The following is a 26,367-nucleotide window of genomic DNA, read 5'->3' on the forward strand; positions in this document are numbered from 1 at the left end:
TCCCTCTTTCCTCTTTCACTACAAAATATCTAGACCAAAAAACATAGAGTGTTTTTAGGAGTGAGTCAAGTTATCTAATTATATGTTTTTATTTCGTTTATACTCATTTTGTAACATTTCACATCGCTCAGGGGAGTGGATCCTGTAAGCCTTTATATGTATATTCCCATCTGTACCTAAAATGGACAATATCGTGTTACGGCAGAGTCGAGCCCGGGATGTGGTGGGGGCCCGGGCCAGGATGTGACACAGTTTATGTTTTATAAATATATTAAAAATCAATTAAAATATTAAAATATTATGCATTTTCCAACTCCAACAAATCTAATTAATATCTTATAAAAAAAATACTAATTTACTAACATAAATTTATGTGCAAAACGTTATACCCTAACTCAAGTAACAAATATATGAACCTATATTATACATATACGTGAGATATGAAACCTAATTAAAAGGTAGAAAAAAACATAACATACCTACAAGCAAGACAAATTAATTTATGACAGGTTGATTATAAAAAAAGAATTTGTCATATAGGTTGATAAATATAATTAACCAGTGATATAAGTTGATTATAAAAATTAAAAATAAAATCTATAAATGGGGTTTAAAGCAGGAGGAAGAACGATAAATAACAAAAAAAAAAAAGCAAAGAGATAATTGGGAATAAATTTGATTTTTATAATAAATCTTATCATTGAATAGATAGCTATTGGTAATTAAATAATTAATATAACAAATTGGACTATTTATACTATTGGCTCAAAAAATTGGACTTATATCAAGTTGAGAAGTGTTATTGGCACTAAAAAAATCTCATTTTACACTCCTCACAAGTGTATTTTTTTTTTTCTAAATATAGAAAGTTTGAAGTGTATAATGAGATTTTTGGAGTGCCAATAATCCCTATCAAGTTTTCCTTTTATTTTAATAACTTTTAGCTAGCCCACCTATTGAAAATTTGCAAATTCCACCCTTGCATTTTAATCTTCCTTAAAATAATAAGATTAGAAGGGATGAACTTCCTTCACATATAGTCCCCTTCTGATCCCCATCAAATAAAAAATATCATTCACTTTTATCTTCAATATACATTGAAATTTGAAAATTATCCATTAAACTTCAATCATATCATGATTAAGTCACGTCAATATCTATATTATTTTGTTATAGATAAAGACAAAATGAAAAATGTGAGAGGATGAGGGGGAGGGATAGGAAGGGAGAAAGTCATACTCCGCCACCTTATCACTCCACTAAAAAAGTTATAAGACAACTAGACGACATAAGCAACATTGATGAGCGTACCAATAGGTGTAAGAAGAGATTGTAGTATTTTACACGAAATTTACATAAGCTATAAAAAGAGAAATTCAGATTTAAGTGTATACCATGTATATTAAAATTTAGCTTCATTTATGATTGCCGACAACTAATAAACACTTTAATGTGAATACTTTGTTTATACTCAAATTTTTCATAACTCGAATTCTTTCTTTTTCTCTTTCATGTTTGTAAATATGTCATAATAGAAGATACTATCGTATTAACTCACATGCACTGCACCATATCATAGCTCTAAATTAAGCTAGATCCCATAAAAACTCGAAATTAAACAAGAGTAATACTACGGTGGATGTCATTGTGTTGCATTTTTTTTACCACAAAAAAAAATGTCATAATAATAGCTATTAAAAGGGTGTAGTAATTTTTTATTTTCCCGCCAAAAAGGAAGACAGGGTCGGAGAGGTCAGAGAACCTATTGGGGGTGGGTTATGAAACCCTAAATATGGCTAATTATGTAGCCTTTTTCCATAAAAAATAAAAAATAAAATAAAGATATGGCTAATTATGTAGAGTGTAGAAAAGAAGAGCATCAATGGGGTCTGCATCTGCAAGTGCGGGTGATTCACCGCCCCCATCAAGCCCCGATGCCGCCCAAAACAACATCCAGGTCCCTTGCGTTCCCTTCCGTTTGTGTTTATTTATGCTTTATTATTTCTATCTCTACAAATCTTGTCTAATTTTATAATTAAGCAGCATTTCTTTGTTCTTCACAGAAAAATCAACTTCTGGTGGGAAAGCCCGAAAGAGGCTCGACCTATGCCCAACAAAGCTTAAGGAAGGCGACGAGGGCTGCTTGCGAATGGAAGCATTTCAGTTAGTTTGGTCAGGAATCGAATCCTCCATCAAGGACGTTCTGAGGAATATGAATGCTCAGGTTTTCAACCCGATACACAGCTGGGTATGCGATTCCTTCGGTGCTATGAAGCCAATTGCTCCCATCCCTTCTCCTCTCGGCACTTTTCCGATTGTCACGCACGCTACTTCTTGTGCACAGCTCTTCACTGCGCTCCTTCTCACCGGTATGCTTTTGCTCTTCAACATCTCTTCCCTTTTAATTTAAGGAAAAATAATGAAAATAACTTGAAAACTTTTAATGAGAAGGAGAAAATAAAAGGTAAAATGAACGGTATTAGGATTGACTTTTTAGTGTAAAAATGTGGATTTTCGTTAAAATAAACAGTACCGGTGCTTTTCGTTAAACTTCCCTTTAATTTATCTTATTTCCAACTTGAGTTGATTGAGTTGACCGATTGACTCATTACTGACAGGGAATATGGAGTTTGTTGACGTTTTTTCGACATTTCAAGAGCTTGGCCTCAGCCTGAAATCTCACGGATGCCATGTCGCTAACCTTTCCTCTCTCGACTTTTCACCGAAGAATGGGATTGCTGGTTGTCTTTCAAGTTTATTGAGACAGTTTTTGATGCGCTCTTTTGATGTAAGTATTTACCTTTCTTCGTCCCTTCAATTTAAATTATACAACAAGTAGATACTTACTCAATTTAATTTATTTTATTTTACTCAGGCAGGTGATATGTCCCTATTGGCATCATGGTACAGCCAGCACGGAAACTATGGTTCTCCGGTGGTTGTCATTATAAACGACATGGAAAGATGTTCTAGTCCTGTCTTGTCTGATTTCATTCTTATGTTGAGGTATTCTAACCCCAACCCTCACTTTTTGCTTATACAATAAACAACACAGATACTCTCCGTCCATCCTCTGTGAGTACAAGATTTTGCTTACCTGGGCTTGTAACTTGGTCCACTATTTGTATCAGTGAATGGGTTGTCAAGATCCCAGTCATTTTAATAATGGGAGTTGCAACAACGTTGGATGCCCCAAGAATATTTCCTTCAATGTGCTGAAGAAGTTGTGCCTTTGCATGTTCACTTTGGGATCACCAGCTGAGAGGATGGATGCAGTTGTTGAGGCTGCTCTTGTGAGGTGCTGCTCTGGTTTCGCTATGGGTCACAAGGTGGCTATGTTTCTGCGAAACTACTTCTTCAATCAGGATGGTACACTGGCATCTTTTATTAGGGCTTTGAAGGTTGGTAATTAAGTTGTTGCATTTCCTCTCATGTTCTTTTGCCATCATGACTAGGCCCCTGCTGATGTAAAAATGTATTTCTTTAGATAGCATCTGTCCAACATTTCTCCTCGGAGCCTTTAAGCTTCATACTTGGTCGATTGCTTGTTAAAGAAGGCAGCAAGGTTAGCATCCATGAAGTATCACTTTCCTCCTTGTGTCCACCATGTTTACAATGTTATACATTGATAAATAGCATTCGAGCAGGATGCATGACTTATACCCACATTTGAACTCATATTCCTTTTCTGCCATCTCTTATTTAGGTTTTTCATTTAATTGACAAAAGAGAAGTATTTTTCCCTTTTGTACTCTACTGAACTGTAACAAAGTGGATAATTGGTAACAGATCCCTTCATGATCCTTTTTTGGATTTGGATTCTGGAAGGAAAGGTCTTTTGACACAGAACATTTGGTTTATGTATTGATGTATTTATATGCAATCAGATATGCACACGTTGGAATGTCCATGAAAGCAACAATAACCAATTTGGCGATTATTGCTCCCTGCTTGCGTTCTTTGTGATTTTATTAATTTTATTTTATAATACCATGTGTTGATGCACAAAACTGGATGGTCTTGGTACAACGTAAATCCGACCGTGAATTTGCATGTAATGTAAATAACACAAGATGTATCGTGGTTCACCCCAATGTTTGGGCTACGTCCACACTGAATATGTATTTATCTGAGGGAGAGAGAGAAGGAGCTCTGTAATGTGAGAGCTTTGAGAGGAGGTGAGAGGCTTAGGGTTTGTGAGGGTGAGGAAGCCCTTTTATAGAATAATGGCTCATCTCCTAATTACATATTTGCCTCTTCCTTTATTACATAATTACATTTAAGTCCATCGAGTATTTATACGATGTCTAAATACGAGGCCCTAAATATGGTATAAACAGTAGTCCCCCAAGTCTTCAGTCAAGAGAGTCTTTTGGCTGGAGACTTGAAATTCAGCCCATGTGTGGGCCGAAGTAACTAGATGTTGTCTTGAACTGATGCTTGATATGAGGCGGTGCTCAATCTGAAATGATGCTAAACTAGAAATAGCACATGTCGCGAGGCTGCTCGGCTCGTGGCTTATGTTGCCTTGGTTGGCTCGGCTTGTGGCGTTGAAGGTGAGGGAGTCCCTTTTATAGAATAAGGGCTCACTCCTCAATACATAAGTGATGGGTTAGGAGTGATGCTCGCGGCGAGACAGTTGCTCAGCTGGCGGCGTTGCTCTCTAATGATGGTGAAGGAGTCCCTTTTATAAAATAAGGTCTCGCTCCTCAATACATAAGTAACAGGCTCAGTCCCCTAAGTATTTTTCATGAGGCCCAGTTGAGGCTCAATATATGGTAACTAATGTAGTCCCCCAAGTCTTCGGTCAATAGAATCTGTTGGCTGGAGACTTCAAATTGAATCCATATATGGGCCGAAGTGGCGGTTGTTCGAAGGCGGTATTTGTATACCCTGCACTGAAGCTTTGTAAGTGAAGCTTTTGCAAGTGAAGTTTTGAAGCTAGAGCTCTGTAAATGAAGCTTTTAAAGCTAGAGCTCTGTAAATGAAGCTTTTGAAGCTGTAGCTCTGTAAATGAAGTTTTTGAAGCTAGAATTTTTGTAAATGAAGCTTTTGAAGCTAGAGCTTTTGTAAATGAAGCTTTTGAAGCTGATTGACATGAGTGATGCTCATGAATGTTTGATTGACATGAGTGATGCTCATGGATGTTGTCATGAGTGATGCTTATGAATGTTAACATGAGTGATGCTCATGAATGTTGACATGAATGATGGTTATGAATATTTATGTATGATTGTCATGAGTGATGCTCATGAATGTTTATGTATGAATGACATGAGTAGTGCTCATGTATAATTTGGAGTACTGGGCATACTTTTGATCACCTGGTTGGTGGCATGAAGGACAGTACGGGTTGTACATTTCATCACCGGGTTAGTGGCATGAATGGCTAGTTGCCAAATGATATTTAGAGTACGGGTTGTACATTTCATCACCAGGTTGGTGGTAATAACGGCAGTTTGCCGAATAATTGTGGAGTACTGGGCGTACTTTTGATGACCTGGTTGGTGTTATTTTAGGCTTATGGGCATTCGTCCTCTACACAACATTCCAACCCATTTATTTTGGGGTTTGCCTTTTTTATTTTTTTATTTTTACCCTATGATGGGGTTTATACAGATATCTCTGAAAAATACGAAAAATAAATCACATCATACATCTGCCAAGAAAAGTAAATCATATCATTCTGGTGGGGTGTTTATTCCTTGCTTTTGCAGTGTCCCCATGTGCTTCCCTTTTGCTTTCTCTTTTCACTTTCTTTTCCTGCGCAGGCGCAAGCGCAGTGGATTTTGATCTAAATCTGCCAATAGCATTGCTTCTGTTAGTGCTTTTGCTTTTCTTCTTTGTGAGCACATGACCCCTCCATGACTGCACCACTTTTTCTTTACACAATTTTCAAAAGCAGCTGGACGATTAAAGAAAGCCATATCTAATCTGCTTGTTGCATCATCGGCATCAGGATCAGGTTCGTCCATATTATTCCTTGCTTGCCCCCTGCTTTCCATAATATCCATATTATCAGGATCTGGTTCTTCACGAGACTTGGTCCCTGCTAACTCAGGTTGACAGATCATAGACTCACTAAATTCTTTTCCAACTAAGGTCCTGCTTCCCGTAAATTGAGATGATGATTCATCAGTGCCCTGAGAATCATGAGGACTGGGATCGGCTCGTACTGCTAGTCTCTCTCAAGTCATCGCCGCTCAAATCGGTGAGCGACTCACTTCCTCCACCGCCATCGTCAGCTGAAGACTTGACGGGCCCAATCCTCTTCTTCTGCAAATTCTCCCTTTTTCTCGTTAAAGACTCCATATTTTGAACTTTTGAAAACGTTTGAGCTGCTGCAAACCAGAAACCATGCTTTGCAATCTACTCAAGTCATAATCAATATCAGTGAAAGAATGTTGCACTCCAGCAACATCTTCATTAATTGACCTTGAGAGCTTATTTTGCTCTGCCATTTTGTCATCCACATGTTGAATTCTCTGCGTCAGGTGCTTATTTGCTTTAGCAACAGCCTCTTTCACGTTATCCAAATTTTTTGTCAAATTCTCAACAGCAGTAGCCATACCACGCTTTGTCACATACATCATATCTGAGAATTTTAGACCCTTCCACCACATGTATCCATAACCCACTGCTCCCAAGGTAGCTGCTGGCATTATTAGTGATGTCATATTACCAATTTGGCTACCGTTCCCATTCACAAAAACCGTTCCCCCGCCACGCGACGAGCCAAATTGCCTGATCTCAGCTGTCATTCGGCTAATCTGCGCTGTGAGGGAATCATAGTCACCGTCTGCGTGTTCCCCGGATCCATTTAACAATGACTGAAGTTCACCGAGCAACTCGGATAATTTACCGTTCTTAAGAAGGATGGTGCCAGTATACCCTGCCCCAGCTAAGATCAGGATCTTGGAAACCCCTATTCCGCTCTGCATAGCCATGGCGGAGTTCGTGTTCGATCAGAAAGTGCAGGAAGGTGAGGAGAGTGGATTTTTGGGGTGTCAATTGGGGATTTATGGGTTGGAGAATATGTGGTGGAGGTGTGCATGGCAGCCATTTTCGACTGGTAAAAAGGCAGACAGAGGAGAGAGAGAGAGACGGATGGGGTTTTTTTATTTACTAGCTTCAATAAAGAGGTCGGATGCAAAGCCGAAGACCAACGCCTGCTGGTGAGCTTGCTCGCCAGAGTAAAGGTCCAGCAACGCCGAGCAGGATTTGATGACGCAGGTGACTGGAGGAGCTCATCTCAGCAGAGGCCAAGATCTTTGCTGCTTGGTGGAGGCGGAGCCAGATACGTCACCAACTTTTCCCGCACTGTTTAAGTAGAGAGAGAGATTTGGTTTCTTCTGTTTCTAGGTTTTTTTAGGAAAGCTTTGGGTTCATGGGTTTTTGCAGATTTTGCAGATTCTGTAGATTCATGGTGGAAGTGAAAAAATGAAAGAGAACCGACATAGTTTTTCGTGTCGATTCTCACAGACGGCGCCAAATGTTGATGCACAAAACCGGAGGTCTTGGAACAACGTAAATCCGACTGTGAATCTGCAAGTAATGTAAATAACACAAGATGTATCGTGGTTCATCCCAAGGTTTGGGCTACGCCCACACTGATTATGTATTTATCTGAGAGGTGAGGGAAAGAACCTCTGAATATGATAGGGAATGTGAGAGGGGTGAGAAGGCTCCAGAAATGGCCTCTGAGGGTGAGAATGAGCCTCCAATTGTGAGGGTGAGGGGTCCTTTTATAGAATAAGGACTCCTCACTTGTTACATATTCGCCCCTTCCTTTATTACATAATTACATTTAAGTCCATCGAGTATTTATACAATGTCTAAATACGAGGCCCTAAATATGGTATAAACACCATGCATCCATGATAAGTTTTCTCCAACCTCCCCCAACCCAATGCCAAACGATGTTTTGCATATTTTTACAAAGATGTAATCTGGCCATTGAATGGATCTCAGAATGAGAAAGTGATCAAGTGTGCTTCCAAAGTTTTATGTCATGGAAGATAATCGTAATCCTAAGATTTAATAATGTTTTTACATTTTTAGTAAAGGATGAGTTCAAAATGTGGATGAAAAAGATAACGTTCTGACATCTGATGGAAATTCTGTCACCAGGGATCAATTGGCTGAACAAACTGATATCAATATAGCTCATGGTTTGACAGAGTCGAAGAGATTGCAGATGCTCTGGAGCACTGTAGTTCTGGTGACTACTTTTTTATATTTTATTTTTATACAGATACTAATTATTAGTGCTTCAAGCCTTCAACATTCCTAAGCTTAACATCTTCCAACTTGTAAGCCTAAATGCATATTTTGATATGTTTTTACAGGTTTTGGCACCTCAAGCTGAATTTTTGTATCTAATGTCTGATGAGCGAAGGAACACTGTTTAGTGTTTATTTCTTCTTTTTATTTCTTATTTTTGTATTTTCTGTATTTTGACACACAAGTGTTTTGCAGTGCTTATATGAAGCTGGGAAGTTCGACAAAATTCAATTGTTAGACTTATTTTGCGAGGTGCTTGATCCAGATATTTACAACTCATTGGCTTCTGATAATGATAATCTCACTGGAGTGGGAAAAAGTTTTGCTACATCTTTGTCAAGTGATCACCGTGTGCTTGAACAAAATTTGAGCTCCCGAAAGGGACACCTAATTTGTCAGGTAGTTCACAAAGTGAGGTAAGTAATGTGGCCTAAAAAATTCAGATGCACTGAAGTAGGTCTCATGTTTCAGTTGCATGCATGGTTTACTTTGCCTGAAATTGTTGAGAAGCATAGTTTTTTATTTTTATTTTTTTTTTAAATTATTTTATTTATTAATATTTATGCTTTGCTGTTTCATTCTTATTTAAGCACCATGATAGTTAGTCTCAATTTAGATGAGTCTCACTTTCTCTATTCCATGTTTTGCTAGATGTCATTCCATTTTTTATTTTTTATTTTGTTTTACATATTTTTATCATTTATGTTCCTCATAATACTGAAATTGGAAGTTTTGCTTATCCGTTAACTTTAAGTTTCCTTTTTTCTTTGTCGGTAGTCTCTAGTTTCTGAACTGTCTAAACTTTGGAATTGACCAGGGATCTTCCTGCAGTATTGCTCTGTCAGTTGCTCAAAAGTTGGGAAGTTTTCACCGTCAATGTTTTTGAGGTATGACTCTACGACAGGGGTTTCTTTGTTTTCTTTTCGGCTTTTGATAGATTTGAGGTATGACTCTATGACATGGGAAATTCTTATCACATTGGTTGCCAAAATTGCTTGGAAGTGGTCCTTGTATTTTTTTTCTTTCCATGATTAGGTGTTGCTTAGATTTTTTGGGTTGCATGTACGGGTTGATGAGTTGTGTTGCTCGACAGGAGGTATAGTAATGCTGTGCTATTTGGAGAAAAGAAGACTGGTTTTCTGAACTGAATTTGTCACAGAACTAAGAGCTTGTGTTTTGTGATCGTGTTCTGCATGCTTTGTTATAGACTTTCTTTCTTCTCTTCTTTTAATTCTTGAATATCTTAGTAGTGAATATATGCACAGAAGATAATTTGGAATTCTTCGTTTGCACATAACTCCTAAAGGAAATCTTGATCTACTATCTTTTATTAGTTAAATACTAATCAAACAATTGAATATCAACAGATGATAATTTGGAATTTGGACATACATCTCATCATTTATCTTTTCCTCAACTCAAATATATTTATTTCCTGAACATTTGTGAAATCTGTTGATGGGAATATATATTTCTTAACAGCTTTAAAGGTATTCAATGGTCTATGTGTGCCTTAGAGATGCTAAACATGTAAAGTGAGTGCCTTACAAACGCTAAGCTTTGTTGTAATTTTGTCACCTTAGTCTCATCATCTCATGAGTCTCACCTAGCTATTACTATAGCATGCTTCAAGCAGTGATAGTAGTTGATTACTAAGTTAATTGAGTGACCATAATAGATTCATGAGAAGGTAAAGGAGCTGCAGTCATTATTGAAATTTGAGGGAGGAAGTTGCAAACCAGATTTGACTGACATATCCAGTTAATCTCTCTCTCTCTCTCTCTCTTATTTATTTATTTAAAACCTCTGTTAATGTGACAGGAGAAATAGAGCTCACAGTGGAAAAGCTGCTATATTAATTGACTACATGATTAGGTAATTCTTACTACTTTGCATTTGTCTTTTAAAAACTTATTACCCTAAACCCTAATGAACTGACCTAGTCAATCTTGAATCGAGAGTGGACTAAGAATGGACGAGATGGTACTAAATTACTAATACACCAGAATCGGAATGGAAACCAGTTTAATTACTAAAATGCCCTGAGAGGTGTTAGGTTAAAGTGAATGGGTAAATTTTTAAATTTTAGAAATTAATGTGTAAATAATAAATTTTGATTCCTTGTTTTCCAAGAATCAAAATACTAGCTCCCAAAAGAGTCCAATTCTTCCAAAATCAGGAGTCAATCCTTGTTCTGTGCAGGCCCCGCTTATACTTTCATTCCAGCATTTTTAGTGAACACATGAATAATCCTTAATCGTCGTCTAACTCTTTCTTCTGGTTCTGGAATTTAAGTCACTGTTTTTGGATTTTGGTTCTTTTCTTTCCAGATACAGTGTTTGTTTGTGCAGTGCACAGACAAAACAAACACTGTATCTGGGGTTTTTTTTTCTTTCCCCAAAACAGTGTTATGTTTTGGGTTCTCCTGAAACAGTTTTATGTTTTGGTTTTGTATTTGTTCCATACACTTTTTCTCCCCTTTTTGCCATTAAACTTCTTTGAACTTGTTTCGGCTGCTTTGTTCCAATGAATGCTTCATTTTTCAACTTTGATTTGGTTGTTTTTGAAATTGGGGAATTACCGGGCAATTGGCAGTTAGATGATGAAGATGATCCCCTGCCGCGGGGACATGATTCTGCTGCAGGTGACAGTGGGCAATCATCAGGAAAGAAGAAGAAAGCTTCATTTAAAGAGAAGTCAAGTAAGAAGGGAAAAGAAAATGGGGAGGTGGGGAAGAAGATCAGATGTGAAGAAAATGGTTCAAGGAGAGAGAGAGCAGGCATGAGGAAAGTGGCTCAAGGAAAGACGAAGGGAACAAGAAGACGAGGAGGCGGAGATATTCCCAAGATAGTGCCAATAGTTTTGGTCCTTATGGTGGTGCATGGACTCGGTAGAATATTTGTTGGCCCGTGGACAATAGTTTTGGATGATTTTTTATTAAACTTTAAGCCCTTTTGGTTAAATAACATTTTGGGATGGTTTTTGGTTAAATATTTGTTGGCTCAAACCCTTTTCATTAAAGCTCCATTTTAATTTTACTTCATTTCAAAAAATATTTTGAAGTACATTTGCTTTGCAAGTTTGAGCAACCTCGATAAGTGATTGAAGAGAAGAAGTTAAATACTCAAATTTTATTTCTTTGTCATAATACTCAATTTTAAAATAAATACTCACCAACTCTCTAACCCCTAAGATCATCTCTAACATTTGAGTTAAAATCTAAAATTTTTAACCCATAAACAATTTTTCTTCTCCAATGATTAGAGGTTAAAATTTTAGTTCAAGATTCTTAAATAATGAATTTAAGCTTTTTTTTTTTGGGTAACTTTTTTTAAAATAGATTTTATGTAGATTATAATAATTTGTTTCTATGGACATTTTTACCTTAAAATATTTAAACTTCGATAAAAAGTTGAAAATTCACTAAACTGATCCATGAAAGATGTATTTATAGAGTTTTTGGGTAATTTTGATTTAAATAATTTTTTTAATTGTTTTAGCCATTGGATTTGATTTTGGGCCATTAGATTTTTTTTTACCGTTAGATTTGATTAGGGGTGGGTTCGAAAAATTGAAAACCGAAAACCGAACCGAATTGAAACTGAAAAAACCGAACCGAACAAAAAAACCGAACCGAATTGAAAAAACTTTGGTTCGGTTTTAGTGATCTAGAAACCGAATCGAATTAATTAAATTAAATTTTTTATTTAATTATTTGTTTTGGGTATTATTTTCTAAACCCAATTTGTAAGTTAAAATGTGTTAAACCCAATGTGTTGCCAAACTTTAAGCTCAAAATATTTAAAAAATGCCTATAAAAACTCTAAACCCTAACCTATTATTTCTCCCCCATATAAGGTTCCGGAACCAAACCTCCTCCTGAAGTACCTACATCCATCTCCATAGCACTGTCTACTTCTGCCCCAACTTTTTTTCTTTTCCAAATCTACTCTCATATAACATGTAACATAATCCATAAACATTTATTTCAGGTAGATTATTTTGGTAATTTGTGATGAAAAAGAATCCAACACACATTAAATAAATCCACCCACGCAGTACTTTTACTAATCAAGTTGTCAACATGCAGTTACAAGCAAAAACAACCCTGATCTTTGAACAACATCATACAATTTAACTTTTCTAAGTCATTTGTACGATTTTTGTGTTGTGAGGTTGTTAGTTTGGACTTTGGAAGACTTGATTGATGATTTTAGTTCAACTTTAAATGTTTATTTTCATTGTCTTTGATTTTAGTTAGAATGCTTATGTTATGATTGTGTTGGATATGTTAAAATTTAAAATTTCAATGTTTTTCATTTTTTGAAAAACAAAAAACAAAATACAGAAACCGAACCGGAAAAAACTGAACCGAAAAAAAAAACCGAAACGAAAAAAACCGAAAAAAATGAACCGAACCGAAATTTCGGTTTGGTTTCGGTTTTGGCAAAAAACCGAACCGATTTAAACCAAACCCACCCCTAGATTTGATCATATTTGATCTTAGTCGTTGGGTTTTATATATTTAAAAATTAGATAGGTTTGAATCTGGACTATAGGATCAACCAAAAGTCCAATAATTAAAAGTGTCGGATCGAAAAAGAGCTGTTAAGCTCGTTTTGGATGGTCGACATTCTTGCCAGGGGCATGCCCCAATTCCAGCCAACCATTGCGGGTCTCGTGCTTTGGGTGCATCGCCTTTCTGCGGTCTCCACTTTTCTGGATGTGTGCACGCGCATAAGGTTGACCAGCCTTTTAACCATGTCCAGTATTTAGAGTTAAATTTGCCCAAATTTTAGGTTTTAACCCAACTTATTCTACACCCAACCATTGGAGAATGATTGATTTGGTTTAAAACCTAGATTTTAAGTGTCAACCCAAGAGTTAGGGTAAATTTCTCTATAGCCTCTCTGAGCCCAGAATGAATGAATAACCGTGGGTTGCCATCAATTATCTCAGTTAAAATTTTTTTTATTTAATTTATTAATAATATCCCACTACACGTATATATATTAAAAATAAATAACAAACAAACACAAAGTGGAAAAGTCAAAAAGTAAAGTGGGAATGAGAACGAAGAGAAAGGGAATTTGGATCCTCTCCGGGGCAAAGACTGGGATCCTCGTGACTGGTTAATAGGAACTGTTAAATTTTGATTTAACAGTTACAAACAGAAAGTTTTTCTAAAAATTATAATAATTGTAACCGTTGAATCAAAATCTAACAATCCATGTTGTCTGATCAGGAGGATCTCAAACCATTGTCTGGGAGAGGATCCAAATCCAGAGAAGGGAGCCCAAGTATGCGAAGATTCATGATGAAAGGGTGACGTGGCATAAAAAGCGATGCATTAAAAAAAAATATATATTGTAAGAAATTATGTCCGAGTATTTTATTTTAGAAGTAAATAAGCCAAAAAGCCGCCATTTCAAAACCCTCCTCACCCACAAGTCTGTAGTGTAATGTAACCTGTATTTTGTTTTGTTTTGTTTCTACAAAGGGAAAGCAAAAAAGCGAAAACAAAAAGGGCGGACTGACTGAGTCAGTTGCTTAAATTCTCAGAAACCCTAATGGCTACACTGTAAATGGACGAACCCAATGAGCGAACGAGGTATGCCTTTCTTTTCTTTTGCTCCGAATGATAGATTAGATACTAGCAGTCTCTTTCTCTCGTCTCTCGTCTCTGTGTGTGTGTAAATTCGAAATTTTAATCGATATTTTTGGTTAATGTTGGTGGATTTCATTTCAATTTTGAGTTGGAGTTGTAGGTTTTCGTCCCTTGATAGTTTCGGGAATTATTTTAATTTGACGTCTTAAACGAATGAGGCTTAGTATTATATTATCAGACCCAGACTGCAAAATTTCTTGTGCATTCTTATTCAAGGGAAAAACTTTCTATTCTCTTCCGAGCTGACATTTGGGCGGGCAACTTGTAATTGCACTGTTGCTTGATTTGGTAGATTGTAATCATATGAATGTAATGTATAATCTTCAGTTTTCATTATATAACTGACAATCGAGGAAGACGCTCTATGTATTTCTGGCAAAATTCAAATTAACTACATATGACATCGCTACTTTCTGATTTTTCTAAGGCATTCCTCCCAATCCCACATTCCTACCTGCCATGTTACCATCTACATTCCTTTGTTTCCAATTTTAAAACTGATTAACCATATTGTGGAGGAAAAAATGGAAAATTCTTGAGGCCATCTTTTGCCTAGAAACCATTTAAGGCTTAAACCGTAGTTTTAATGCCCAAATTCCTAAACTTAAAACATCAATTAAGCTTCAGACAATTGCGCTTTGACTTTCGTTAAATTGGCAATCCTTGTGCATTGGACAATCGCGTCCTCCAGAATATATATATGTATATATGTATGTAGGGTGTTCACAAGATGTACCTTGGGAGGAACTTACGGGCAGTGAAATTAACCACGTGTTTGTTGATTTCTACATCCAGTCATTTTAGTAATTCTAAGTCTTTCATGTGAAAATCTGTGAGCTTACTGTCTTTTCTCTGTTTCATTTGTCTTGCTTAGTATTCATGCATCAGTGATTGCAATTTCATGTCAAGATTGATTAACTTCTCTTTCCTGATTCAGTTTTACCTAAGACGATGTCTTTCGTATGGATAGCATGGAAATTTGGTATATTCTTGACATAGGTCATTCTTGGATGATTCAGAATTTTTTCCTCCGACACCACTAGCTTTTAAAATGAAACCAAAAACAACTGCTGTTCCTAGAGTTCAGAGATCCAAACCTTTTCAGGGCGAGGGACCTAATTGGGTTCTTATTGCTGGTGGTGCCTTGTTAAGTACGCTGTCAATTCGTCTTGGTTACAAGCTGAAGCAAGCACTTGACACAAAGCCCCAAGAGAATGCTAGTAATGGTTCGAATGTTACTTTAATGTGTATAGCTTTTTCATTACAGTGACTCCTACCCTTTAACATTATTGTCAATTTCAGGAAGTGGAAAATCCTCTGACCGAAGGAAGTCTGCAGGTTGCTGTGTGCACTCAAATGTTTATTCCTTTACACAACAAAATGATGGCGGTTGCTTTAATTGCATGTCAGGTATGGAGTACTAAATTCTTGTCTTGGAATTTCTGAGGGTGTAAACAAGTAATTTCCATTCAGGATTCAAAATTAGTTTTGGCCAGTTGTTGATTACCTTCATTTGCAAAGTTCTCCTTTGGGTGTGAAAGGTTATATGATATATCGTGAGATACAACCATATTGAAAAAGAAGACAATGAGAAACTCAGTGTCCAGTTTTTAATGTTGCGCCTTAATCAAACTTGGCTTTGTTGAGAATAACAGCAGTTGAACTCTTTCTGAAGAGTGAGGCTGAAGAACTGTATGGAAAGATTTGTTGTCAAACAGCAATCTGTATTTGGATTGATGCTAGTTGAGTTATTTGAATTGCGTGATGTTTGTTGCAATTTATTTGCAGCACTCCCTTATTGTTTTATGTGCAACAGCTTGATATATTATTTGACATTCCATTATAATAATGTGGTTGTTTCATATATGTAATGGGTTTCAAATAGGAACTGAGGGCATGATGGAGATGAAGTGCCTGCACAATGACCAGATGCTGGCTGAATCTGATGGAGCCCTGCCTTTAGTCACGGTTCCAGCCCCTGAATTTAACAGGGAGAATGGCATTGTCTGGGCATCTTCTCCTGATCGCCTTGAGTTACGTCCAAAGCCATTCCTCCACTATTCAAACTGCTCAGATTCTCCATGTGTTTCAGAATCTGGGTCCGACATCTTCAGTAAGCGGGAAGTAATACAAAAACTGAGGCAACAACTGAAGAGAAGAGATGACATGATATTAGAGATGCAGGATCAGATTGTAGAGCTGCAGAGTTCACTGAATGCGCAGCTGGCACATTCAACCAATCTACAGTCACAACTTGATTCAGCAAATGGGGACTTTTTTGATTCTGAGAGAGAAATCCAAAGGCTTAGGAAGGCAATTGCTGATCACTGTGTGGGACATGCGAGCCCCAATGACAGATCATCCCATGTCACTATTTGGCAACCTGAAGAAAGAAATGGTTATGTGAATGGATTTCCTGATGGAGAAAGCAACTTCGATGCAACCGAAAGAGGAAGAGGGGATGAAGAGAGGGTTGAGATGCTCAATAGGGAAGTAGGAGAATTAAAGGAGGTAATGGAAGGAAAGGAATACTTGCTACAGAGCTACAAGGAGCAAAAAGCAGAGCTCTCGTTGAAAATCAAAGAGTTGCAGCAGAGACTGAATTCTCAACTTCCCAATATTTTGTAGGAAATTTTTCGTTTTTTGTGTATTCTTTTGCTTGTTTTGTGATACGAGGTTTCCTACTCCTAAGCATCATTTTCCGCCCTCTCCTTGCCATACCTAGTTTAGCTTAATTTTTTTATGACTGTCTTTGTGCATGTACGCGGGATGAATGAGATTTTGGTGTCTGGAGTGGCAAAAGGTTGGCTAGTGGTGGGAGGGTAAAGAGATGCCTTTCCCGTAAATGCTGTGGTCCTTTCCTACCTTACTTCTATTTTTGTTGCAATTGCCGTGTCCAAACCCTGTTATGAGTCTATGACTATAAACCTTGGTCCTGCAAACGAATGGTGAAGTTCAAACTTCAGACCTAGAGAAGAAAATTACGCAATTCCAGATTTCAAAATACAAGAAATGATCAAAATAAAGAAAGCTCAATTCTCACAAAGGACGGACATTCTACGCAATTCCAGATTTCAAAATACAAGAAATGATCAAAATAAGGAAAGCTCAATCCTCTCAGAGAACCTTTTTAAACTAATGTCCATTATGTCCTCTTCTGTGACAGCGTGGAAAGGCGCGATCCACTAATATAATTAGGTATAAAAGCTATCCATCTTCCATTGTAACTGCAGCTTGTAGCTTCATTGGTCTTTTCCCCTATGAGTGATTCAAATTTTAAAACAAGCATTTCTCCAATTCTCATGCCGTATGAAACACACAACAATTCCATGACAGCCGATGCCAACTCATTTGCCATGTAAAAGGAACCGGCTTTCCTGTTTATTAACAGCTTCTCTGTCCGTGATCAAGCATGATTTGCCAAGACCTCTATTGGTTAACGAGTGTTCAAATCAAACTCCCCAACTTCACGCCAGCCGTCCTGCATGCCTGTGGATCCATTCTCAGTCTCTTCATCATTTAAAAAATCCTCACACGGCTCCTTCTCATCTCTTTGCACATTATTTCCCCATCCATTTATCATCTCTTCTGGGTTAACCCCATGTTCCTGCTCTCTCATGTCAAGCCCAATCGAAACGTCATTGCCTTGAGACCCAAGTGCACTTGGCCTTATTGGGGCCCGAGCTAACATTTCAGCATGTGCTTGTGACTCAACCCGAGCTTGCTCTGCCTGAGCAATTGCTGCCATTCGTAATTTAGCTTCCCGGCCAGCTTTCTCTCTTGAATCAAACTCTGCTCTCAATTCCAGACATGTCCTTTTTTCTTCTTGGCAAAGAGCCTGCTCAATCATAAGTCTCTCTTCGGACCGAAATTCCCCCAAAGCTCGCTTACGGGAAATTATGTTAAAGGCTAGTGCCTGTTTCTCAAATGTTGCTGTAAACTCTGCAACTTTAGCAGATATGTTGTGATCCCACTGCTGAGAGCGAGATGGAATCGTGCCTGTGGTGTCAGAGTCGAGGATTCTGTCATCCTCCTCTGCCTCATAATCTGCCACTACATGATAAGGCAGCAACCTGCCAATTTAAGAGGAGAATAGATATAAGAAAGCCACAGAAGTGCCACAAATTCTCAAAAGTTCAAGCACAAGCAATTTAAATAAACACCTGGAAATAAAGCTTACCACTCTCAACCATCATTTGGGAATGATTCAAGTTAGAAGTAGGTACCACCATCTTAAAGATAAAATGGTCTACAACTTTGTCATTATCCTTATTCATAAATATCAGCTACGCCAACTGCTAATAAGTGTCAAAAACATATAGGCCAGGTTCGGGGGACACACATCAACACATTTCATACTATTAGATCTGAGCACATTAAATGGTTTAGATCACTCCCAACTTCCCAGAGAAAAGGAGAAAAGAGGGGAAATATAACTAGAGGGACAAAAGAGCATATAATCCAACTGCACTCACATCCACAACCAACCTCTTTGACTCGAGATGACATTTCATCAACTGCGTGGAGCAGTATGCAGACTAACAAATGAAGAGTAATAAGAAAGTTTATAGTAAATGAACTTAGAACCCAAGGCAACAAGTAATGATAACTCACTTCGCTTAATCCATCTATTCTATAGGGCATAATAGCTATAAAGGGTAATGTTAATATGAAACACAAGATTACAGGTCTTTATATTCATCTCCTAATATATACTGTTCTGCTACCACAAGATTACACCTCCCCCCCCCCTCCTTTTTTTTTCTCTCTCTCCCAGGGAACGAGTCCAGGGTATGACTCTGTTACGAATTATAGGTGCTACTCTAGGACATAATGACACAATGCTAAAAAGAATTTATTGTACAGTAGTTGTGAAATTAAAATGAGTGCGACATCAGTTTAGACACAATACTAAATAATCCAAAAACCCATACAGAAATGACCACAAGACTGGATAAACAAGTAATTATTTTGAAGTATCAATTAGTGCTGCTTAGGCATGTTGAATAACCTTCTACATAACTTCATTGGAAGTCATCTTGGTTCCTCATCCATTAGTAATAAAATTCTTTTGAACAGAGAGATTGTGGGTTAGAAGAGGGGAGGGGAAAGTGAAAACTTTTTTTTTAAGAAAGGAACGATATTTTAAGACAATAAAGTTACACAAGTGGACAAGAAGTCCACAAGAGAAAAAAAAAAAAGAAAAAAAAAAACTGAAAACAAACAGTGAAAACAAAAATGAACCCCCTTCCCAAGTGGACAAGAACTCCACCAAAAAAAAAAACTCAAAACATACAGAGAAAACAAAAATGAACCTTTTTCCCAATAAAAAAACAAAAAAAAAAAAAACAAAAATGAACCCCCCACAAAAAAATAAATGAAAACAGTTAAGAAAACTGAAGGAGCTAAATGACAGCAGCTTTCCAATCAAGCCAAATCACTGAAAAGGGCAAAGTTTTTAACATCTGTTGAAACTGAAGCCCATAATGAAGACCAGAAACGAATTTTCACCCATATGTCCTCTTTGCTGATATCAATATCATAAGGTGCTGAAGATAATATATCTAAACGAATCTTTTATGCAAAAATAGTAACTCTTGTGTCGATAAAAGGTGAAGCACATGAAGTCAATCAAAAAAATCAGAAACTGTAAAACTATGTCCTATTAATTGCAAACCAGCATGGAATATGTAAAGAAAACACAGAGAGGGTTTACTTCAGGGACATGATACTGAAAAACCACACGTACAAAGGGAAAAATCAAGTTCAAGGTACTGACACGGACATAAAAATGATAACAACGTGAGAATGTGTTGCTAGCAGATATCCTGGAATAGGTGATGGGGTGATGTATGAGAGCAAGGATTCTTCCATTACCCAACAAATTAGCAGTTGCCTCAACAATATGTGTAGTTGGTCTATCGAGGTGTTTGAATTAAGTCGTAATTTTCAATAAAAAAACCATTTGCAAATTAGGGATAAAGATATCAGGACCTGAATTTGTATAACAAATACCGAAACGTAAAGGAACCCAATGATTTCAATGAGATGGAAACCCTAATCAGTGAAAAAATTAACCTCTCGCAGGCGTCTTCGAGCGAAGAGAAGGGACGCTTGAAATCGGGATGGCAGACCCTCCAGGCGTCCTGGTATGCCATCTGTAGCTCCGCCTGGTTCCCGGGTCGGATCACCCTCTGCTGTTGCTGCTGCTGCTGCTGCTGCTGTTGGGGCTGTTGGGGCTGCTGCTGCTGTTGCTGGGGGTTGGCAACAGGATTTTGTTGAAGATTAGGAGCGGAATTAGGGTTAGGGTTAGGCTGGAGATTTATGGCTCGGAGTGGGCGCAAATGGGCGTCGATGTTGGAAGGGAAACGGGAAATGGCAGCGGCCTGTTGCTGTTGCCTTTGCATTTGTTGTAAAAGCAATAACTGCTGCTGGTTATGTTGATGGTGCTGCTGTTGCTGTTGCTGTTGTTGTTGTTGCTGCTGTAGCAATAGATGCTGCTGCTGCTGCTGCTGCTGCAATGCCTTCTCCTCTTCCATGCCTAGCCTGGATCTCTTCACCTCCGACTGCGGGGACTGCTTTTTGGCTGATAATATGTCAGTCCACCTTCAGCAGCTCAAGAGATCAATGTTGAGTCCTCTTTCGACGATGCACTCGGCCTCTCTGCCTCGATTCTGCCCTTTCTACCCCCACCCCACTCCTTTTATACAGTCTAGGCAAATTTACACAAATGACACTGGACCCTTCAACCTTAACAAGTTCTAATTTCGACAAAGTTATATTTCTTCGCTTGGAATGGTTCGTTGAATTATATTATCTTATCTCAATTTCATCCGTTGAAAGATACAAATTCCTATTTTACCTTTTGAAATAATTTGATTTTCAAGTACAACACAACAATTTATCTATCATTAATTAGTTGATTAGTATCATACAATTTAAAAAAATATATATTTGAAAATTTCACCTACCAGTGCCCATTAATTCAAAATTTTAATTCTTATAAACTTTAAAACAATAATTAATTAACCAAATTGTAATAAATTACAAACAAACACAGGCAAATGTTTCATCACATAACAAGGAGCATTTTAGACTAAAATTTTGTAATCTGAGTCATAAAGCAAATTTAATGAATTTTTTTTTCATTAAAATAAAAACTAGTACAAGGTCCAAAAAGGATTGGGTAACTAACTACAAGAAAAGTAAAAGACCCAAGCAAAATGAGAGCAATAACCCAAGATACAACGGGAGACTCACATAAACTTAGGCCTGAAGGCAGAAGACAACAGGCAATAAAAAATCCTAATATCTTGTAGCTAAGACCACATCACCGCCCCATCATGTTCTCGGAGGAAGCCAAACTCCGAACCGAGAAAGTAGACACTAGATCCAATTCTCTTTCACGAGCCCCTGCAAATATATACAAACAAAGTATCATACGGCTAGAGGGTGAGGCTAAGGGGTATGTAAAATACTCCACTTGCCCTCGATGGGGATACAACATATGTATGCCGTTTGGGGGGTGGGGAGTGAAGGGGGAAAGTGGATTTGGTATCCCATTCATGATTGGAGCCTGCCTATCTGAGTACATGGTGGGATGGGGATGTAGTATCACAACTAAGGAGGAGGGATGACAGAAAGTTAAAAGACATAAAACAATAAAAGTAGGCAAAATATGTCAGATAAGGGGCAAGAAGCCCAAATCTAAGACAAGCTTATGGGATAGTTGAGATCTAAGACAAGTTTATGGGATAGTTGAGACTTAGCTCAGGAAAAATTGAGATAAACTCAGAGAGAACCGGAAAAAAAACAAAAGAAAGAGAAAAAGGAAAGGAAGAGATGGATGGGGGATGGAGTAGAGGAAGTGAGATGGGAGGATGAGAAGAAAAAGACAAAGAAGAGAAGGAGGGGAGGGGGATGGAAGAAGGAGACTGAAAAAATGAGGAAGTAGCGGGTTGCCGTCTACCCCTAGCAAGAGTAAGGGGTGGTGGCTGAAAATTGAGGCCGGAGAACACCTACAGCCTTGTACCTAACTGGTCTCTCCCTTTCTCTCCCTAGAGCAGCCGTAGAAGCATAAGGATCTTGATGTGGTGGGGATGAAGCTGGTAAAGCCGCGGCCGGGTGTGGAGATGGAGAAGCTGCTCTTGTTGCTGACTTGGTGGGGATGAGGTTGGTAAAGCGTATAGATCTTTATGTATTTTTCATTTTTCTTATGTAATTAATTCATTTTTAGATGTGTTGTTTTGATTTTCTTGAGTTTAAAGTTTACTGAAGGATATTGATTGAGCCCGACATCTTTTATGCTACTTACTAGTTATGATGATAGCATTTTACCATACGATGATTTTTCGGAGACATGTTCACAACCAGGAAGATCGATCTCTCGCTCTTGTTTGAAAATTTCTTACAAACCAATATTAGTTTGATGACGCTAGATGGTTGCTAATCTATGGTTTCAAAATTTTTTATTCGAATTAATCGTTTTCTTTTTCGTTCACAACACATCACCAAAATACATGGCTTGATTTCTGCGTTGTCTATTAATCAACTGCACTCATAAAACAATTGCACACATTATACTGAATGACCTCTGACGAATAATAAAAGAGGATAAGTGACACAGAAACGAGACTTCACAAGGTCAATCAACCATCCTCCCTGAATTTGTATCGCATACATAGAGGAGCTCAAATCCCGAACCGAGACTATCGGGAAACCGAAGATTTTGGGAATTTCTGTTCGGGCATTTTTCGGTCCAAAATTTTGGGATGGGATTAGGACGGTTCAGGATGTCGGGCATTTCACCCCTATATATGCTCCATGGGGGTCCTTCAATTTGGTGTTGATAACCTCATTTCAGTTAGATTCAAAAACTACCTGCTAGTAGTTTTGCTGCACTTCAAAGTTGAGGGCGTGTACAGCAATTTTGGCTTCTACTTCAAGTGGCGGAGCCAGGAATCTTACCACAAGGGGTCGTAGTGTAAAAGTTCAAAAAAAAATTAGGATGGAAAAACATGTTGAAAATGAAATCATAGTACTTTCATTCATAATTCATAACGGAAACAATATTACAAGCTATAATTGTCCACGACGAGGTTTCATATTTTGAAAACGAAGCATTATAGCTTCATTTTCAATACAAGCAAAAATATCTCTCTCAATATAAACAAGCAAGTTATCACTCAACCATTGATCTTCCATTTTGTTCCTAAGTGGACCCTTAACAATATTCATGACAGAAAATGCTCTTTCCACTGAAGTAGTTGCAACTGGTAAAACTAAAGACAATGTAATGAGCAAATATACATAATTGAATATTTGATGCATCCTTGTCTCCACCATTTTTTTTGCAAGATCACCAATCCCTTCCAATTGAGAGAAATCACTACTGGAACACACATAATGAATATAAATCTCAAGTTGATCTTCAAGTGCCAAACGATCCTCATCCGAAAAATCTTGAGAATAAAATTGAGCAAGACGAAATAACTTTGGTTTATCAAAAGCTACAAATGAATCTTTCGGACTCAAACATGCCAAACAAATAAGCAACTCGGTATTTACCTCATTAAAGTGATCATCTAACTCCGTAATTTGCTCATCAATGACATAAATAAAGAGCTCCACATGATAATGATGACGATTTGTCTTTATTGGAGCATTACGCCTTGACCTCCCTGTAAGTATAAATGTCTCTTCCATGTTAGGAACATCAATATAATGTTTTTCACAAAAAGAAGATACTTCATCAACCAATGCATCGAAACCATTATTCCTCATCCAATGTAGTTTTTCCTTGCATGATTTCACTAAAGCCATTGCATTCACAATTTCTTGATATTTCCTTTGCAATGCTTGTGACAAATCATTTGTGAGTCCCAATATGACTTTCATCAAGAAAATGTGAAACACAAACTCAAAAGTACGTATTTCTCTCATTAACTTATTTGCTTCACCCGCACTTTCATTGGGATTATCATCAATAACCATTTGAAGCACATGAACTACGGATGAAAACATGGAAATGATGCTAATCAAGGTACCATAGTGTGAGTTCCATCGTGTGTCACCGGCACGTTTGAGACTTGTTTCTTGATTTAAGCCTCACCCCGTTATATGACAATCATTTTCAAAAGCATTCACAAGCTCTTCTTGAAGTTGCCCTTTAAGTAAATCACGCCGCTTACAAGATGCTCCAACATGATTAACCACACTATTAACCGTTGCAAAAAAAGAGGCAATGTCTATATTCTTCTTTGCTACGACAACAAGAGCTAATTGAAGTTGATGAGCAAAACAATGAACATAATATGCACAAGGTTGTTCTCTCAATATCTTTGTTTTAAGGCCATTCAACTCACCTCTCATATTGTTAGCACCATCATAACCTTGTCCTCGTAGCTTGGAAATGCTCAAACCGTTGCGAGAAAATAATGTGTCAATAGTATCCTTTAGTGAACTTGAAGTAGTGTTGGTAACATGTTGGATATCCACAAATCTTTCAATTACATGCCCGTTGTCATCCACATAACGCAACACCATAGTCATTTGCTCTTTCACCGACATATCACGTGCTTCATCCACCAATATTGAAAAGAATCTATCTTTTAGACCATCCATGATAGCATCGAGTGTTTCAAGGGCACATGAATTCACAATTTCTTTTTGAATGATAGGAGCTAGTAATTTGAGATTCCCCGGAGCATTTTCCATCACAACTTCTCTAACTTTATCATTATTATCTGCAAAGAATTGCAATAGTTCCAAGTATTGCTTGAAGTGGCACTTTCATCATGGTCACGAAAAGGAAGACCTTGTCGCAATAAAAACTTAGTGCACTTGATTGATGCATTCAAGCATGTGCGATAAGCCTTACGAGCTTGGTCGGAGTGTTTGCTTACTGCCGTTTCAATATGTGTAGCTTGATTCATCAAATTTGTAGCAGCTTCTCTAGCCTTATTATGAACACTCCCAACTGGTCCAACATGCATCTTAAATCTTTTTCTCCCTTTCTTCCAAGTCTTAAATCCATCTCTAGTGAAAGCTTCACTACCCACTTGTGCAAAATTGGTTTTAAAGAGATAGCAATAGAGACAAAATGCCGCATCTTTAGATATACTATACTCCAACCAATCAAACTCATCAAACCATTGGGGAATGAAGTGTCGATTAATTCCCGACATATTAGTTATTGGGAAATTATGACCTGTAGGTTGACAAAGTCCTTTTTGTAGATATGATCTTCGGACCTCATCTCTCATATTAGCATCATAATCTATTATTCGAGTTCTCAATCCAGGATCCGCTTCAAGATTACCCAAAACATCATCTAACTGACTTTGTCTTGAACTTGGAGTTCTTGAACTACAAACAGTATTTGAACTATCAACATTATTCGAACTACCCGAACCCGATAATGACTTTCTCTTAAAAAACCGTTCCATAATAATTCTACATATACAAAATAATGAAAATAAATACTCACAATATAAACAAACCATCAACATAATCAAAATAAATATGAATTGGATTTCAATTAAATTAAATATCTCATCTTGCATTCTACATATACAAAATAATGAAAATAAAAACTCACAATATAAACAAACCATCAATATAATCAAAATAAATATAAATTGAATTTCAATTAAATTAAATATATTCTACATATACAAAATATTCAAAATAAATACTCACAATATAAACAAACCATCATCATAATCAAAATAAGTATGAATTGGATTTCAATTAAATTAAATATCTCATCTTGCATTCTACATATACAAAATAATGAAAATAAAAACTCACAATATAAGCAAACCATCAATATACTCAAAATAAATATGAATTGAATTTCAATTAAATTAAATATATTCTACATATACAAAATATTCAAAATAAATACTCACAATATAAACAAACCATCAACATAATCAAAATAAGTATGAATTGGATTTCAATTAAATTAAATATCTCATCTTGCATTCTACATATACAAAATAATGAAAATAAAAACTCACAATATAAGCAAACCATCAATATAATCAAAATAAATATGAATTGAATTTCAATTAAATTAAATATATTCTACATATACAAAATATTCAAAATAAATACTCACAATATAAACAAACCATCAACATAATCAAAATAAGTATGAATTGGATTTCAATTAAATTAAATATCTCATCTTGCATTCTACATATACAAAATAATGAAAATAAAAACTCACAATATAAACAAACCATCAATATAATCAAAATAAATATGAATTGAATTTCATTTCAATTAAATTAAATATATTCTACATATACAAAATATTCAAAATAAATACTCACAATATAAACAAACCACCAATATAATCAAAATAAATATGAATTAGGTTTCAATTAAATTAAATATATCATACATAG

General features: G+C 36.9%; 4 protein-coding genes and 1 pseudogene across 10 annotated transcripts; 2 read left to right on the forward strand and 3 right to left on the reverse strand.

Moving 5' to 3' along the window:
- Positions 1-1,869: 1,869 nt before the first annotated feature.
- Positions 1,870-8,509, forward strand: LOC103445836 (origin of replication complex subunit 3-like; annotated as a pseudogene).
- On the reverse strand, positions 5,736-7,861 carry LOC103445062 (uncharacterized). The gene has a single exon (XM_008384034.4). The coding sequence runs from the start codon at positions 6,945-6,947 to the stop codon at positions 6,300-6,302; it is 648 nt and encodes a 215-aa protein (XP_008382256.1). The 5' UTR covers positions 6,948-7,861; the 3' UTR covers positions 5,736-6,299.
- A 5,168-nt stretch (positions 8,510-13,677) lies between the features above and the next one.
- LOC103445070 (uncharacterized) lies at positions 13,678-16,658 on the forward strand. Of its 7 annotated transcripts, none has more exons than XM_070827236.1 (4): positions 13,678-13,894; positions 14,889-15,171; positions 15,254-15,361; positions 15,837-16,658. In XM_070827236.1, exons 2-4 carry the CDS (start codon positions 15,003-15,005, stop codon positions 16,577-16,579), a joined length of 1,020 nt encoding a protein of 339 aa, XP_070683337.1. In that variant the 5' UTR covers positions 13,678-13,894; positions 14,889-15,002; the 3' UTR covers positions 16,580-16,658. The 7 variants fall into 7 exon arrangements, with proteins under 7 accessions (XP_070683337.1, XP_008382262.1, XP_008382274.1 ...); XM_008384040.4 differs by having other exon boundaries at positions 14,971-15,177; XM_008384052.4 differs by having other exon boundaries at positions 13,697-13,894; positions 14,889-15,177.
- Positions 16,659-16,947: 289 nt separating this feature from the next.
- Positions 16,948-20,640, reverse strand: LOC103440039 (uncharacterized). Its single transcript, XM_008378726.4, has 2 exons — positions 20,030-20,640; positions 16,948-18,024 (listed from the first exon to the last, which is right to left on the reverse strand). Exons 1-2 carry the CDS (start codon positions 20,488-20,490, stop codon positions 17,388-17,390), a joined length of 1,098 nt encoding a protein of 365 aa, XP_008376948.3. The 5' UTR covers positions 20,491-20,640; the 3' UTR covers positions 16,948-17,387.
- A 641-nt stretch (positions 20,641-21,281) lies between these two features.
- LOC103445856 (uncharacterized) lies at positions 21,282-24,945 on the reverse strand. The gene is made up of 4 exons (XM_070814737.1): positions 24,831-24,945; positions 24,316-24,696; positions 23,095-23,958; positions 21,282-21,364 (listed from the first exon to the last, which is right to left on the reverse strand). Exons 1-4 carry the CDS (start codon positions 24,943-24,945, stop codon positions 21,282-21,284), a joined length of 1,443 nt encoding a protein of 480 aa, XP_070670838.1.
- Positions 24,946-26,367: the final 1,422 nt, after the last annotated feature.

Source organism: Malus domestica, chromosome 01, assembly GCF_042453785.1.
Source record: "Malus domestica chromosome 01, GDT2T_hap1".
Lineage (NCBI taxonomy): Eukaryota > Viridiplantae > Streptophyta > Magnoliopsida > Rosales > Rosaceae > Malus > Malus domestica.